This window comes from Balearica regulorum, chromosome 1, assembly GCF_011004875.1.
Source record: "Balearica regulorum gibbericeps isolate bBalReg1 chromosome 1, bBalReg1.pri, whole genome shotgun sequence".
In the NCBI taxonomy this organism is placed as follows: Eukaryota; Metazoa; Chordata; class Aves; order Gruiformes; family Gruidae; genus Balearica; species Balearica regulorum.
In genome coordinates this window covers 206318120-206333776 of record NC_046184.1, presented here as the reverse complement: position 1 = coordinate 206333776, position 15657 = coordinate 206318120, and the positions used below count along the sequence as shown (strand labels likewise).

General features: G+C 44.8%; 1 protein-coding gene across 4 annotated transcripts in view; it reads right to left on the bottom strand.

Moving 5' to 3' along the window:
- MAML2 (mastermind like transcriptional coactivator 2) overlaps nt 1-15657 on the bottom strand; it is a 220625-nt gene that overhangs the window by 63788 nt on the left and 141180 nt on the right. For all 4 annotated transcript variants that reach the window (XM_075742342.1, XM_075742343.1, XM_075742345.1 and 1 more), the window contains one exon: nt 7891-9342. In XM_075742342.1, the coding sequence (XP_075598457.1) occupies nt 7891-9342 (1452 nt within the window). The remainder of the gene's footprint in view (nt 1-7890; nt 9343-15657) is intronic.

Here is a 15657-nt window from a genome sequence, read left to right as displayed (position 1 = left end):
CAGAGAGGGATGAATATCCCCCCTTTTACCTGATTTATGCATTTTCTACTGGATCATGATATGCTGTGGACCTCACATAAATCCTCACCCCTTCCTATGGAAAATCATTCAACTCTCATGTTTCCACAGCTACGTCAAGGCTGAGTATTACTATTAAAAGACTCTAGGAAAGGTGTTTGGCTTTGCAGAGGGACCATGTGCTTCAGGCACTCAGCCACCCCTCTGAATTCCAGCTGGGGCTTGACATAACAGAGCCTTGTCAGATGGGACAGAGAAGTGAGGACCCTTTTTGAAGAGATGACACAAAGTCAACACGGTTGGCCTGTTCAATATGGTGTGAAGCTACCCTCAAGACCCCACTCCTTTCCCACACAGAAGGTGGCAAGCAGAACCTCAGGCATAGCCAAGGCATGTCCACCCATGCATGGGTGTCTCAGAGGCCCCTTGGAAAGTTGGCAAGCCACTGGGTGCACCCTGATGGGCTGTTTGCCAGCAATCTATAGGTACAGAGGGGAAAAGAGGCATCAAACACTATTTAAAGTGCTCCAGAGGTCTCCTTTGGGGGACTGTGCAGGCTCAGAGCTGTGTGTTTATAGAGAAGACTCTCAGACCAAGGGCAGAGGGTAGTCAGGTCAAGACGAGCAGTGGGGGAGTGACAGGTTCAGGCACTATCCTGGGACACAAGGATAGTGTCTCTGAGACTGACACTGGGTCTAGTTCAACTCCAGACTCTGTCAGAGGATTTCTCTGCAATGGTAAATGTGTTACTTATGCCCTTATCCAACAACTCCAGCGGATTGATTGTAATAGCTTTGGATGAGATCTTCCTTCTGTTTTTCCCAAAATATATAATAATATGTAAAATATACAGTAACATTTCCTTCCTCTCAAGGTTTGGCTGGCTTGCTTATTTACATTATAAACTCTTCAGGGCAAAAGCTGTCTCTTTCTTACACTCTGTGTGTGTACGTTACCAGAAACAGGCATGCAGCAAATGAAGCAGGCAGATGGTTCTGGATTAGTTCTGTTGGAGCATCTGGCTGATTTTCTGGATCAGCATCACATACAAATGGTAAATTCACCCATGAAGACTCACATTAAAGGAACATTACTAGATCTCTTGCTGTCTTAATGACAGTCATCTGTGGCCCGGGGCAGGTCTCCACCATAAAAACACCAGCAGTAAAAGTGGCTGAGTGGAGGAACAAATATTTGCCATTAAAATATTTCTTCATTCTGAACCCCTAGAGATACAAATTCCTGGGACTTGCTCTTGAGGACTTCAGGGAATTAAAATAATAGGAAGACTCTAGGGAGAAAAACGGGAACTGGGGCTTGTTAAATTTTATTTTTTTGTTCCTTGATTTCTTAAGGTATTCATAAAATTGCTACAAACAAGCAAAAACTTACAGGAAAGGGTTTTTCACCATGCCAGTTCCAAATGGCTGTGGAATTATATTGTTTTTCCAGGCTGCCTTTCCAAAATCCCTTCAGGAAGTTGACTCAGGGCTTGACTCTGGCCTCAGAGGCACACATGGTAATAGCAGAAATCCTCACTTCAACCAGGTAAGAAGCCCTCACAGATATCCCAGCTTTATTGATGAGATCACAGGTCAAGACAGACTAACTTGTTTAGTAGCAGAGAAGAAGACCTGAAACATGCCTGGCCCCTTGCCTCCTGGTCAGCATTGCATCTTCACAGTTCCTTATCCCAGTCTTGCCCTGTTACACCTCCTTTCCTTCTTCTCATAAGCACAAACTCATGTGCTGTCTTTGGTGATGTTCCCTTACTTGACCTCAGCACTCTAGGCCTGTAAACTCAGACACAAACACTGTGGATCTTCTCATCTGCCTTTTCTTACTTGCAGCCACCATCATCTTCTCTTACATATGCACCAGGCACCTTGGCTTTTCCTCTGCTTCCTCACCCTAGTCCATGTCTTCAAGGTGGCAGTAGAGTAAAATCAGAGGACTGAAGCCGCTAACACCCTTACTGTGCCTCCTGACTCCAACAGCAATTTTTTCCCCACAGCCAAAGCAACTGCTTGGCTCATGAAGTGCCTCCTGGATCACCACAGTCCTCAAATCAACATCTCTAGACATGCAGGTGGGTAGAAGCTAATATCCTTCAAGTTCCTTCTGTAAAACTCATATTTTCCTTGATTCTTACAGAAGAAGACAAGACCCATTTTTAATCCAAGTTTATACAGTTCTTCACAAAACATTTTGCCCTATCAGTGGACCTCCCAGGCACCTTCACAATGCTAATAAATAATAAATAAGATTTCAAGTGTGCTGACATTAGCAAAGAACTTGTTTGGATAAGTGCAGTGATGGGTTTTACTGGTATCTTCATGGAAGTACCTTCAAAAAGCAGTCCAAATGAGACAACAGGGACTAACTTTGCTACATCCCAAATCCCCAAACCCAGAAGCATTTGACCTAACTGGCTAATATTCTACTATTCTATCAGTGTAAATACTTCATGCAAAGAGTTCAAGAAACCTCATGGAACTTGCAGTGTCTCTGAGCCTTTGAATTACAATGTCCTCAGGGACTGACCATCCACAGTGTGATTGTCTATATATTTCTTACAGCAAACTGAGCATGAATGATACAAGGCACTACCAAGACAACAGTCCACCATGACAATACAGGAACTTATGACATTTCCTCTCTGGTTTCATGTTCATAAATCAGCTATGACTCTGCAATCGATGGTAGTTATTGGGACACACTCAAGTCTTTATCCAGAATATTTAATTCAGCCCTTGCATGAAGGAATGCAACCAAAATGGAGCTATCAAAAAAAGCTGTCATCCGAATATTATTTTTATAGCGAGCATTGAAAGAAAGGTCACATTGTTATTTTCTTACACTATGGAACAGTTTCTATTATTGCAGATTCCAAAAGCCTGGAATCGTTGTTATTTATGATCTAAGTCAAATCTAAGTCCTAGTTTCTACCAATTACCACAAGCCACTCTAGGTTTTCTCTCTTCATTTCACAAATATTTGCAAAATAATTCCTTCACACTTGAAAACAGAGAGGTTGCCTCACCCAAATATGCTCTTCTTTAGTGGTAAACACAAAGGTCTAGGAGGATATTGTTTTTATATGAATCATGTGAAGAAGCCACATTTTCTTTGAGAAATTTTGTAGGCTAAATTAGAGGGGTAAGTTATCGCTCAGCAGTGAACGATAACAAGAGCTTTTCTATCTTCACTTTCAAAAAAGCCATTAGATCTTTAGCTCCTGGTGCTTCTTCCTCGCATAGCACTCTAACAATCTGACAGTTTAACATACACTTCTTATTAAATCTGTATGGTGCCCATGCTTTAAAAAAAACAGGTAGAAGGCCATATCCTACTGCTTACTATGCTGTTGTAAGTCCAATTATGCTCTCCTGAAAATAAGTGAAATTATCCTGGGTTTACACTGGAGAAAATGAGAGGAGAATTTATCTCAGCATATCTGCAGACCTGCCAGGTTACTTGAAATACCACCTCTATCCCTTCGAGATTTTTTAAAAGCAATGCATATATATCAGTTAAGCACTGATTTTCTGGGCATTTGAAGGGCTGGTGTAATGGAGGGGGCCTGCAAGGGGGGGGGGGGGTCACCTCAGCACCTGGAGCTCCTCTGAAGGTCAAGTTCCTCTCTGGTGGCACATCCTTTGGTGCAGTGCTGCACTGCGGCCGCTCTCCAGCCAGATGCAGCCATGCTGTGTCCCTAGGTCATGGAACATCTGAGATGCCATTGATCACATGCTGCAAAATACAAAGTTTTGCTGTGGGAGAGCATGAGGCAAGAGGCACATATGGAACACTCATGCTTGGAGCAGGTACTGGAGAAAGGATTGCTCAGTATTCAGTAGGAAGGGAGACTGGTTGGATTTAAAAGAAGCCTGTTAAGACCTGGTGAAGAAAACGATCTAAGGCATGCCCCAATTAGGGCAAGTAAGGGCAAAAAAAGCCCCAAACTGTAACTAATCACACCACATTCCTGGGTTCTTGGGGGGGGGGGGGGAAGAGAGAAAGAAAAAAAAGGCAAAGATGATCCCATCCTCAAAGCGATTATAAAGGCACAAGGACTAACAAGGCCCAGAGCTCTGCATGAGAAAACGCTGTTGTGGGTTGCAACTACACAGACAACACCGACTTCCAGAGCCTTAAAAATAAGGACCACTGGTTGTTCATGTAAAGCGAGGGCTGAAGCGCTTGTGATCCCTTGTGTTATCCTTGTCCCCAAAGCCAAGACTAAACAGTGCATATGCCCACATGTAGCAGACGGAGCGGCCTTGCTCCATTAGGGTTCCTGTTCTCATGGGCTCAGCCTTCTTTTCTCATCTCCCTTGAGTCAATGAAGTTGAATAAAAAAATTGGGAGAAAAAGTCAGCTTCAAACCTTTGAGTTTAATTTGGCTTTAGGTCAAAACCAGAAGGGGATGAATAATATTTTACTTAGTAGATAGAGGCTTTTTCTTTTTTTCTTTTTTTTAAATTATTTTTTTTACTCTTTCACAGAAGACTAACGTATCTTATTGAACAAGTCTTATGGCACATCAAAAACTTTGAAAATATGTGTGGAATTTCTCAGACTAGTTAAAAATATCAAGTTTTTTTGTTCAAAAACCTTAAGTCTTACTTCAGAAGCATCTTTCACTGACTGGACTACATTTCTTCATAAAGAGAAAGTTAGACTTCAAACTCCTACCCAAGCCCAGTTACAGATTTTCCCCACATCAGCTCAGGCTCTGTGTAAGTATTTCAAACTTGATTAAACCTGTGCAGAATTTAGAGCTTCTAATTATTCCTTAAACAAAGAGAGTGTTGAATTTCTAAGAGTTTTTTCATGACTCTGCATATGTTGCGTCCTGTTAGACAATGGAAAGGTGACTCTTTCCCACAACAATGGAGAATGAAACAGAGAAGCAAACAAACCCTTCAGTCAGATTAACCTTCCAGGAAACCAAGCTGATTTCCATCATTTTTATGACTTTTCCCTAGAGGCAAAAGACATCTAATTAAATCCCACTGCAAGTTTGCTTCAATTTGACACAAAGTGAATGTGACAAGCAAAGAAATTATAAGCCTTACATTTCCAGTTAGCCAGCTTGGGCTGATAAAGCCAAGTTCAAATTGTTTTTTGGGATCTTAAAGCTTGGGGAGTAAAAATCCAGAGGGTGAGCTGGTTCAGCTAAAAATGTGAATTTATAGTGTTCCAGTGAGTGTTATCTGATGGCAATGTCACAGCAACCCTTTATGAATGTGCACTCACATTTCCAGCTACAAAGCATTCCAGCCAGTTCTGAGATGGTCCTTACAGTCCACAATTTATAATGATCCAGGGAGGAGTTGAATGATGCCAAGCAGAATCAACCCTTGATTCCTCATGAAGAAATAGGGCATAAGTAAAATAAATATTAATCATGAAGTTAATTAGTAAATGCTGGTAATTAATCATGCATTACTGTTAATGATGTGTAGGAATCCTCAGAGGTGGGAGATGATCCTCCAGGAAAGAAGACCGTGCAGGCTAAATGAGGAGATGTCCCCATTGCTAAAATCATCGGGAGTTGACCCACGAGGTTGCTTTGACCTTTGTTGTCTTTATTGGAAGATAATACTAGTGGTGTCTCCTCTCACTCTGATTTAATATTCATACCGGACGTATGGGGCAAGCAGGCCTGACTGAGGGGTTGGTGGGCTCTTGCAGCTGCACAGGCAGACGCTAAAGGAGTCCACAGAACTCATAAATACTGCCAGGTGAACAGTTATGTTCAAACCTTTCCAAAATGCTGCAATTTATGGACCAATTGTATTTCTAAGTATTGTTCAATCAGCTACAGAATACTCTACTGAGAGAGACCTACCTGATTTTCTGAACTTCAGCAGAACTTTGAAACAACTGCTAAGGATATCTAAAAAAAATCCATTTATCTCTTTATAGCCTAGAAAAAAACCAGCATTCTTGCTGCAAACCCCCCGTCATCTGTGTCTACAAAGCTTACAAGCTTCTCAGCTGTGCTGTGGGTCAGGTAGCCAAGTCCTGCAGACATATCTGTGGAAAGTGGTCAGATGACAAGAAACTTTGGAAAGCTACTTGCGGAAGTCTGTGGAGATAGGCAAAACTCCTTCGTTGGTGTAATATCTAAAGTTTGGCACTCGGCAAAGTTCATTTAGGGCAAGTTTCCTAAGCCAAAAGATCTTGTGGCTGCACAGGTGAGAGATCCCACTACACTCATGATGGCCAAATTGCTAAGTACCATCTTGTTGGCTTGCCTCCCTGAGCAGCAGCCCAAGAGGACACAGAGCAAGGAGCTAACATTGCCTCAAGCAGAGTTGCTCTCACTGTTTTTATTCCTTTCCAGAATGTGACCTTGCATATTTTTTTCAGAAAAATAGTAGTGTTTGCAAAAGTCCTGCCTGTCTCCCCTGTGCTGACAGATTGCTGGAAGCTTCATTATGGCTGAATGAAGGAACTGTTAAAATTCGTCTGGCTGCCAGTCTATTAAGAGAATGGGGAAATGCGCCTAAGAAGAGAGTACACAGTGGCCCAAGGAGAAGAACAGCCAGCAGAGACCTCCCGTAAAACAGCAAAGCTGTGCTTGCTTCCTGCCAACACTTGTTCTCCAGCAACTTCCGACAAAGCAATGTCTCCTCACCCAAAGCTGCCCATAGGTTTCACCTGGTACCTCTTGCTAAGGGATTTTCTTATGGAGAAGGTCATGGTTAGTTGGTCAGGGAATTTAAAAGAGTTTAAAGGAGAAAGGTGTCTATGCATACAACTATATTTACTTTCCTTTATTTTTAAACATCAGACTGTTCATCCAAAGAGTTTGGCAAAGAAACTCCAGTTCTAAATGAGTCATTCACAATGCTACTTCTCTGGGACTTTATGGAAGACTTAGGCTTTCACTTTTCAGTAGTTTCTTCTTGCTGTTGTTTTTCACATCCACAAATGATCTCCACACCTATATTGCCATTCCATACCTTCAAATGTGTTGAGCCCAAGTCGCACCAAAACTACTCATAGTGGCTTAAGCGTCCCAAGGTCAAATACGTGTTACTTGTTTTGCACCTAGTTTCCAGTTTCTGGGATACAGCGAGGTTGCATATTCAAACTTGGACTGGCAATTCTGAAACTTGGGATCCTGGTGTACAGTGACTTGGCGTGGCATAACTGAGCTATAACAACTGATTTTTATCAGAGCATTGTCTCAAGAGAACAGATGGGAGCTGGCCATGTGGTGTACAATTGTAGACATAACTGTGGCAACCTTCACCTTCATATCTAAGCATGTATTTTATCCACAGAATATTCCCAGAAGTATGATGGGTGTTTATAAAGCTCACAGATAAGTCTTAGTTTTTCTTTGCCAAACAGATAACAAATGTGCAAACAGTATTTTTGTCATGTCAGTCAAAAGATATCTAAAACTAGAATTTCTTAACCCTGCCTCCCTGAGGAAAACGACGGCATAAAAATTAATGTTAAAAAATACATTGTCTAAGATAACATAGGAATTCATTAAAATTTTGCCATTCAGAAGAGCCTTAAATATGGGTCCAAAATAAGCTTGCATCTGCCCTACTCTCTCACCTTTCTGACAAGTATCTACATAATAAACAGCAGTGACATATTCATTCCATTGTGTTAAGAAAAAAAGTGTTATGAACACATCTTTCTTGAAATTCTTATAACTGTGCATCCGTGATATACCTGAATAGGTACTAAATGTGCCATCACCAGCTCTGCGGAAGTGTGTGCTGAGATGGTCATCATCTGCCACCAGTACACATCTCCTGGTCGAGGCCAGGCTGGAAAAGCCTGTTTACTACTCAGACCAGAATGATTCTGTAACAAATAAGGAGGAATTTGCCTTACCTGTCTATGCTGCTGAGAGACTGGATACTGCAAACCTGAGATTTGCTGGCTTTGCTGCATTTTCTGAAGCATCATTTTTTGCTGCATTGCTAGGGGTACATTAGGTGGCCTTTGAAGAGACTGGTTCGGGAGAGGCTGAGCAGGTTGAGGCTGCGGCTGTTGTTGCTGCTGTTGCTGTGGCTGTTGCACAGGGGCTGAACCCTGTGCCTGCTGCGTGTAGTGCAGAAGGGCAGGCTTGTTTTGGGAACCCAAAACTGAAGGCATCTGCTGGTTTGTTTGCTCTGAGTTAAAGTGAAACAAAGGCTTTGTGTTGCCATGATGCTGCTCTAGTGGTGGCTGAGCACTGTTGATAAAGTTTCTGTTGAGGTCCTGAGGCTTCTGTTGCATGATTATGTCCATGGGGTTGCTCTGGGGAGTGGTTGGTTTATAAACATAGTTGTTCATCCCTTTCGACTGGTTTCCATTCACTGGTACCCCAAGCATTGCTGAGCTTTGTGGGCTGAACTGCTGCTGGCGAAAAGAAGGACTGGGAATTTTCTCTTGCACGAAGGGTCCAGGGGAAGGTCCTGATGGAGACAGAGTGGACCAGTTGGCTGTCTGGTTCTGCTGCTGCTGTTGCTGCTGAATCAAGGCATGCTGCTGCCGGTTGGCTGCAATCTGTTTGAGCTGCTGTGCATGAGACACTTCCTGCCAGTTAGGCAACGGCCGACTGGGTGCAGAAGAAACCTGTGATACTTGTGTTTGATTCTGAGGCACCGAAGGGATAGGCGAAGAGGTGGACATGGCAGTGGTGGCCATAGTGAAGGCTGGACCTGTAGAAGAAGGCCTTATCTGTGGGGAGCCCACAGGAGCCTGATTTATGCCTGGTGCATATTCACTTTTTATCACCATCTTATCCATCTGCAGCGATCTCACAGGGCCCCTCTGGCTCTGCTGCCCAAGGTCAATGTTGAATGGCTCGTCTTGTTTTATTGTGGCATTTATCATATTCTCTAGCTCAAGATCACTCATTGGTGGCACTGATATGTTAGTCAGTTCATTAAATAGTTCCTGAAGCTCCAGATCCATCATTTGGTCCCACGAGTCTTCCCCATATCTGTTAGGGAACATATTCTCATGGGACGTCTGGCTATCTAAGTGTTTGCTGCAGGACATTGTTTCTCCTGGTTCTTTCTTTACCTCTTTCAAAGTCATATTAAACATGCCGTTCCCACTAGCATGTGTATTGTTTGCTAGGTTGCCAGCCTTTCTTTGTGATCCTTGCCCCACAGACATCGTTCCTGACATTGACTGGCTTTGGCAATTGTTAACATGTCCACCTTGTCCCACTGAGATATTATCACCCACTCTTATCCTCTTAATGTCAAGGAAAGAGCTCTCCGAAACACCATTGGGCCTCTTGTTGACAGGTGACAGATTTACCACCAACTTTCTCTTCAAGGAGCCTTGGAGCTGAAAGCAGAGACAATAAAAAGAATCATTAGATGATATCCAAGAAACAATCTGTAGTTTATTTGCTAGAAGGATCTTGAAAGGCAACAGGCAAGTAAGCATCGGTTGGTATAGAAAGCTACTCTGGGCTTTCTCAGTCAATGAAACTATGCAGAACCACAGGAAAATATGTTGTGAGACATCTCCTGCCACCACCCCGCCGTCCTTGCAGCACTTTTCAAGCACTGCTGCCTCCTGTTGATCACAGACCCCGTTCCCCCATGGGTGTGAGTGGAGGGAGGTGGCCAGAGCTGTAGCTGGCAAAGCCCAGGGCATAACTATCCCAGATTTGCTCCCATCTAACTGTGCCAGACAGATCTAAAGTATTTTTAGATAGCAGAGACTAATGCAGTCATGAAATCTGGCCTTGTGCCTACACAAGGATGCAGGATTTCACTCTTATAATTTTGGTATGATCCAAAAGACCATTTCTGACTGTTGTAGAGTCCAAAAGTTCTAGGAGCCACTTTAATGGCACACGCAAGATCCAGGCATCCTGATCTCACATAGGTTTATACTGGACAGAGATGTGTGTAATTAAAGATGTTAGATGTTAACTTGTGCAAAACTGAAAATGTAGCCACTAGAGCCATGTCAGGTTATGTCAGCCAAGGGTCTGGCCCATGATGTACTGCCAGATTGTTTTCCACAGATGTATATTAATACATTAACCCCTAATTGTTTATGTCCTGAAACATCTGCTATAAAACACACAGTCTACGCAACACTGCTCTGAGAACTGTAACTCTATTTCCTTTTCCTTGAATATTTACAGTAATACTTTCAGCTGCTCGTGAGCCCTGCAGCCCTATCAAAGGAAAAGAGGTTCACAGCTCTGTCCACCTGATCTTCGCTCCTCTGCCATGGTTGTACACACAAATTCCCACCCCGCGCGCACAAAACAAAGATGTAGTCCCATGAGCTGCAAAGTTTGGACTCGGTGCACACGCCCTCAAGTAAAGCGCAGATACCCTCAAGTGGAGTTGCTTTGAACACGGTTCATAAAGGAACAGATCACTTTTTTAAACAAGAACAGCTGTCCTATCTTCAGCTCTGTACGTTAAAGGTGCACACACCGAACAGCGAACGTGCACGCAAGCAGCTCTTGCTCAGTCAGCACGCGTGCTGTCACTGTTTCAGCTGTGAGCAATGTCAGGAAACTCTGCAGGGAAACGGGGCTCATCTTTTGCCTGTCTGCACCCAGGCAGAAGTGCACCGGCCATGGAGGCAACAGGACAATGTCATCTGACAAGTACCTGCGTGTGCCAGTGAGAAAACGGCATCCGTACAAACTGTGATACCTTGGGAGGCTGTGATGGGCAGAGGGAACACTGAGAACTCCCATTTTCCAGTTAAGTGAGGAAGGGTGATATGTGACATCTTCCAGTCACGTTACTTGTGTCATGCTGCTTCATGTACAGAAGGCCACGAGCACGTAATTCTGTGTTGTGGCCCCCATTCCCCTCAGCTTCAGGCTTATCTATAGGTACGAGCTCTTCCCAGATAACTCCAGGTATGAACATTTTTATTCTGGTGTGAATACCAGTGAGTTGCTTGGGAAGAGTTCAACTGACAAATACATATTATTTCCTCCGTACCCACCTATCCTTCCATTGCATCAGCAGGTCACTGAGTTTAGCCCTTAAAAATAAAGCTTGTAATTTCTGTCTCTGATACTGAAAATCTCATCTCGTATCTCAAGTTAAGTTTCCAACATAGCTTTTGAATCACAGATCCATGTTTTCATTTCCTAAGGACAGACACGTTGGTGCCTAGTTGTACGAGTCCACGGACCTTGTGACTTCAAGAATAACTGATTGTCACTAGGTGTCCCCAGGGGAGGAGAGTCTTGGGTGGTCACTTGCAAAGAGCACGGACTGTCTTTGGTTAGCGTGTGCCTTCTGACACATGAGTCACTGTACTTTCCTTTGCAAAAAAACCCGGTAAACTGCACTTCTTTTTACCATCATCTGTGTGATTATTAGAAGTCATTCTCTTGCCCCCAAATTAATCTTCCTGGGAAATGGGGAAGTCCCCAGGTCATCAGAATACATGACTTGGCAGCATGTTTTGCTTTCAGATGTGTTGCTGACAGAAAGGCTGAACAGATAATGAATAATATATCCTCTGCATACATATACGCTTTACATGGTTAATATGCTTTTCTGAGTTAATTTTGCTTTTGCTTGACATTTGGAAGCAGAGGGAACTGTTTAAAATCTCTTCACATTTTCAGCGCACCTGCACCAGGCTTTCCGATACAATTAAAACCGCAGGTGTGTGTTTGTTAAAGTGTGCTGTGTGTGGCAGCTGCTTTTCTTCTGCGTTTGAACTAGCTGCTAGCAGACAGGGGTGAGCTGTGAAGTGGTTCTCCTGGTGAGACACACAAGTCAGCAGCAGAGCCAGGGAGAGCACCACGACCTCCAGACACATCCCTTAACCAAGCGCTCCCTCCCTTCACACGGGCTGGAGGACTCCTGGTTTCATGACATCTGCTCTGCTAAAGTGCCCACCAAAAAGGGCGCTGTGCATTTCTAAAGAAGAAGTAACAAGTGGTGGCTTATCACACCTCCCCAAAACCTTGCAAACAGTGCCCTCTGAATGCTGGCAACACCTTGGCCAATAGAGCAGAAACGAGAGCGAACGAGGCTGCAAAGGTGCAGGGGACCCTCAGGGGACGTCACTGAGGTTGCTGGAAAGGTCCTGATTTCACATCCCCCATGAGTTTGGGATGTGGAGGGCGAGGGCATGGGAAGGATGTGAGTAGCCCCCAGGGCTGAAGCCCCCTGTCCCTCCTTGCACCGAGCTGTTACCAATTATGTGTCAGGGCGGTTCGCAGGGGACGGGTCTGTGTTTGTTCAGTGAGAGGAGCAGTGTCCATCACAAGCCTCTCTGTCTTGCCATTTCGTCTGAACCCTGCCTTCGGTGGGGCACTGCTGCCCCAGCGTTACTCCTGTTTTGTTTTCAGAGGGGGACGGACCAGGGTTTGATCACTCAAATCTTCGCAGTTTTCTAGCAATCATGTTTCAACTACTGATTGTATGACAGTACTCGATCTCTGTTTCCCCAAGCAAAGCAGACTCTTCAGAGGGTAAAAAAACCAAAGAGAGCGCCAGATTTCGAGCTCCATCTCTTCCAATTTGCAAGCCAGGATTGATTTGGGTCAGTAAACGTAAAGCAAAAGTTCCTACAACACACAGGCAAATTCCTCAGATCAAACGGGCTCACGGTTACACATCTCAAACCGTTTGAACTGCGTAATACTGAAAGGCTCTGTGACGGGAAATGAGTGACATGACAGTAAGCGGGAGAGAAGGAAGCCTTCCATGCACAGCTCCGTCCCACAGGTAGGTGTGCAGCGCTGTATGACCCATCAAAGAGCACACGCGTTTCCTGGCAGCCTGGGTTATTGTAAGACCTTTTGCTGAGCAGGCTCTGGTGAGCCAGCACGCGTTGATGCGCTCACAGCGAGGGAGTGCTGGATGCATTGATTTTCTGAAGTTAAAACTGCACGGGCTGAGCCTCTGGAGATCGCGTTTGCAAGACAGCACAGTGCTGGTATTGGACAAACTGCTCGGGGACGTGAACAGTGGAGGGCAAACTCTAGAGATGACTTGGTCTAAACAACCTGGTGTGACACCATGCCCTGTGCAGAGGGACAATTAATTTCTATTTAAAAATTGTTCTGAGTCTTAAAAGGGATTTAAAAGAGGCAGCCTCTTCTCTAATGCTCCCTGACACCCAAGCCAAAACAGCAGGAGTTCCACTGAGCTAATAATTAGGGCTCATCAAAATCTGGTATCAAATAATTTCTCTTTTGGAAAAAAAAAAAAAAAAGGTTTTTGCTTCACCTTTCCTTTGGTTGAAATTTTTTTCTAAATGTAAAACTAGAGGATTTTGCTGGAAATTGATTTTTTTTTTCTGGCTCAAAAGTTTTTTTCAGAAACTGGAAACAAAAACTTCTTTGGTATGAAAGCACAATTTGTCAATGAGAAATTTTAGAGATTGTTTTCTCAAAAATATCCATATGTAACAATATTTTTATCACATCTTCGATCCATTTCTGACATTACCCATGTGCATTCACGTCGTATTGCTTTCCACACGGACTGTCTGTTACAGCCAAGAAAAGAATTTGTGGCAGCAGGAAATAATAAGGACTATTCGGTTTCACTTTCATTGAAAGTCTTATTTTTTGTGCGTTTCATGCGGCTTCTTCAGTCGGACTTCCTCTAGAATTTGCTTTTTACTTTGTCTAACATTGTGTAGGAGCGCAGTGCTTGAGAGAAACCCTAGGTTACCCATCCAGCAGCCTTGCGTTTGGCAGCTCTCGGGACAGGTAAAGCACAGCCTGTCCCTCTGACTTGCCCGAGTATCTCCACAGTGCCTGCACATCTCCAAGAAATTCATTTCCCTGTGCAATGCATCCTTGGCCTTGTACAGAGATGTTAGTAACACGTCTGACTGTCATCTCAAAATGTTTATAGCTAGACTGGGCCAAAAAACCCAAAATGCTCCAAGTAAATTCCAGAGAAAGTACAGATTGTTACAGTTTTAATTCTCCACTAATCTTTATTAGCTGAAGAGGTAAAAGGAAGACGTCCTACCACCTTTGTTCTCCCTTCTCTCATATTTTCCTACTAACGTTTGCAGCTTTCTTAGCTTGTGTGGTGGAACAACGAGGACGAAACTCGTACCGTGCTGCTCGCTCAAACCCCAAGCCGTTATCACACGCTGTGAAGCAGGCAACGCGGCAGCATTAGTGATTCACGTGGAGTAATTCTTCTGATGCTAAAAGAGCAGCTTTGGATTTTATGCTTTTAATATAGAAGCAGCAGACAAATCCACTTTTAAAAGGTCCCTATTGGACTTCCTAGACATTCTCACAATATATGCTGACTGTATCTATGGCTGCACTGTAAACAAAATCTTTCATGTGTCTGGGGAGGGGAAGGGGTAAAGGAATTGCATGAAAAATACAGAAAATATTCTAACAATGAAAGTGGCCAAAAAAAAAAAAAAAGGGAATTCATTCCAGAGGAGGAAAACATGCTGAATGCTAGTTCTTATTTGTGCTGTGAAAGCACCTTTGCGGCCCCGGGCTGGACTCAGCGAGGCACCCCTGGGATTTAGGGCCTGACCCCGAATGACAGCAGCTCTCCCTTTCGGCACAGTGGTCTGCAGCGTTTGCTGCTGTCCGTCCGCAGTGCCCCCTCCTGTGCTGTGCGGAGGCGAGGTGAGCCAGGGAGCACCCCTCCGGGCAGGGTTTGGGGCCAGCGCAGAGCCTCCCCGTTGCGGGCATCTCCCCGGCACATGGGAGGACCAGGCGCCCCTCTCCTTGTTTTCTCACCCCTTCGAGCAAGGATGAGATGGGGACCAACGTCCCAAGCTGCCATCTCCCAGGCCATCACAGGTCCTAACACCGTGAGCACACACGCACCTTCACAGCCTGTTTCTGACCATAGATGCGCTTTACAGGAATAGGCAAAAGGGCTGACATTACCGCTCTTTCTACATATCTCCTGAAATCTGGCAGCTCTGCCCATTCCCACCCTTCCCCCCATCCAGGGCAGCAGGCTCACCCTGACGTCTCTCCTGAAAATCTCCATAGCATGGTCTTCTTCTGAGCACCTCTCCCCAGGCCCTCTGCTCTACACTTTCTCTGCACAGCAAGAGGATATTTATTTTTAACCTTCGTTTGCAACTTCTACCTGACACAGCTGAGAACGCAAGTGTGACAATTGCCTTCAGAGAGATTTTGGAACTCCAAATTCAGAAAGTCCAATCTGCTGGATGATGCTGATCTGGGAAAGCACATCAATTTTTCATGCAGTACTGAGTGACAGAGCGGAGGTCCCGGGCACCCAGCGCGATGGGGAGCAGCACCGAGAGCTGGTGTGTCCTCACAGCACTGCACAGCGCCATGGCGGGGTCAAGGCAGCCCCACCACGGTTGCAAAGAGCTGTGCAAGGGTAGCAGATGCTGTTTCCCACTCCAGCCTGGTTTGCGCAGGCTCAGCTCCAGGTGCCTCCTGTTTCTCGTGCTTCTACATGCTGCCCGCCCCGAGTACGTCCACAGGAAGGGGACCAACCACTCGCCCTCAGCAGCGAGGAGGAGGAGGAGTGAGTGCCTTCAGCCCCACACTGTTGGTAAGCATGGCAGGTCAAGCCAGCACACCTCCACTCTGCCTCACTCCTCTCCCATTCAGCTAATCAGGACCTGGGACCACTCCGATCACGTATCCCAAACCTTCCCACTGCCCATCCTCGTCTTTCT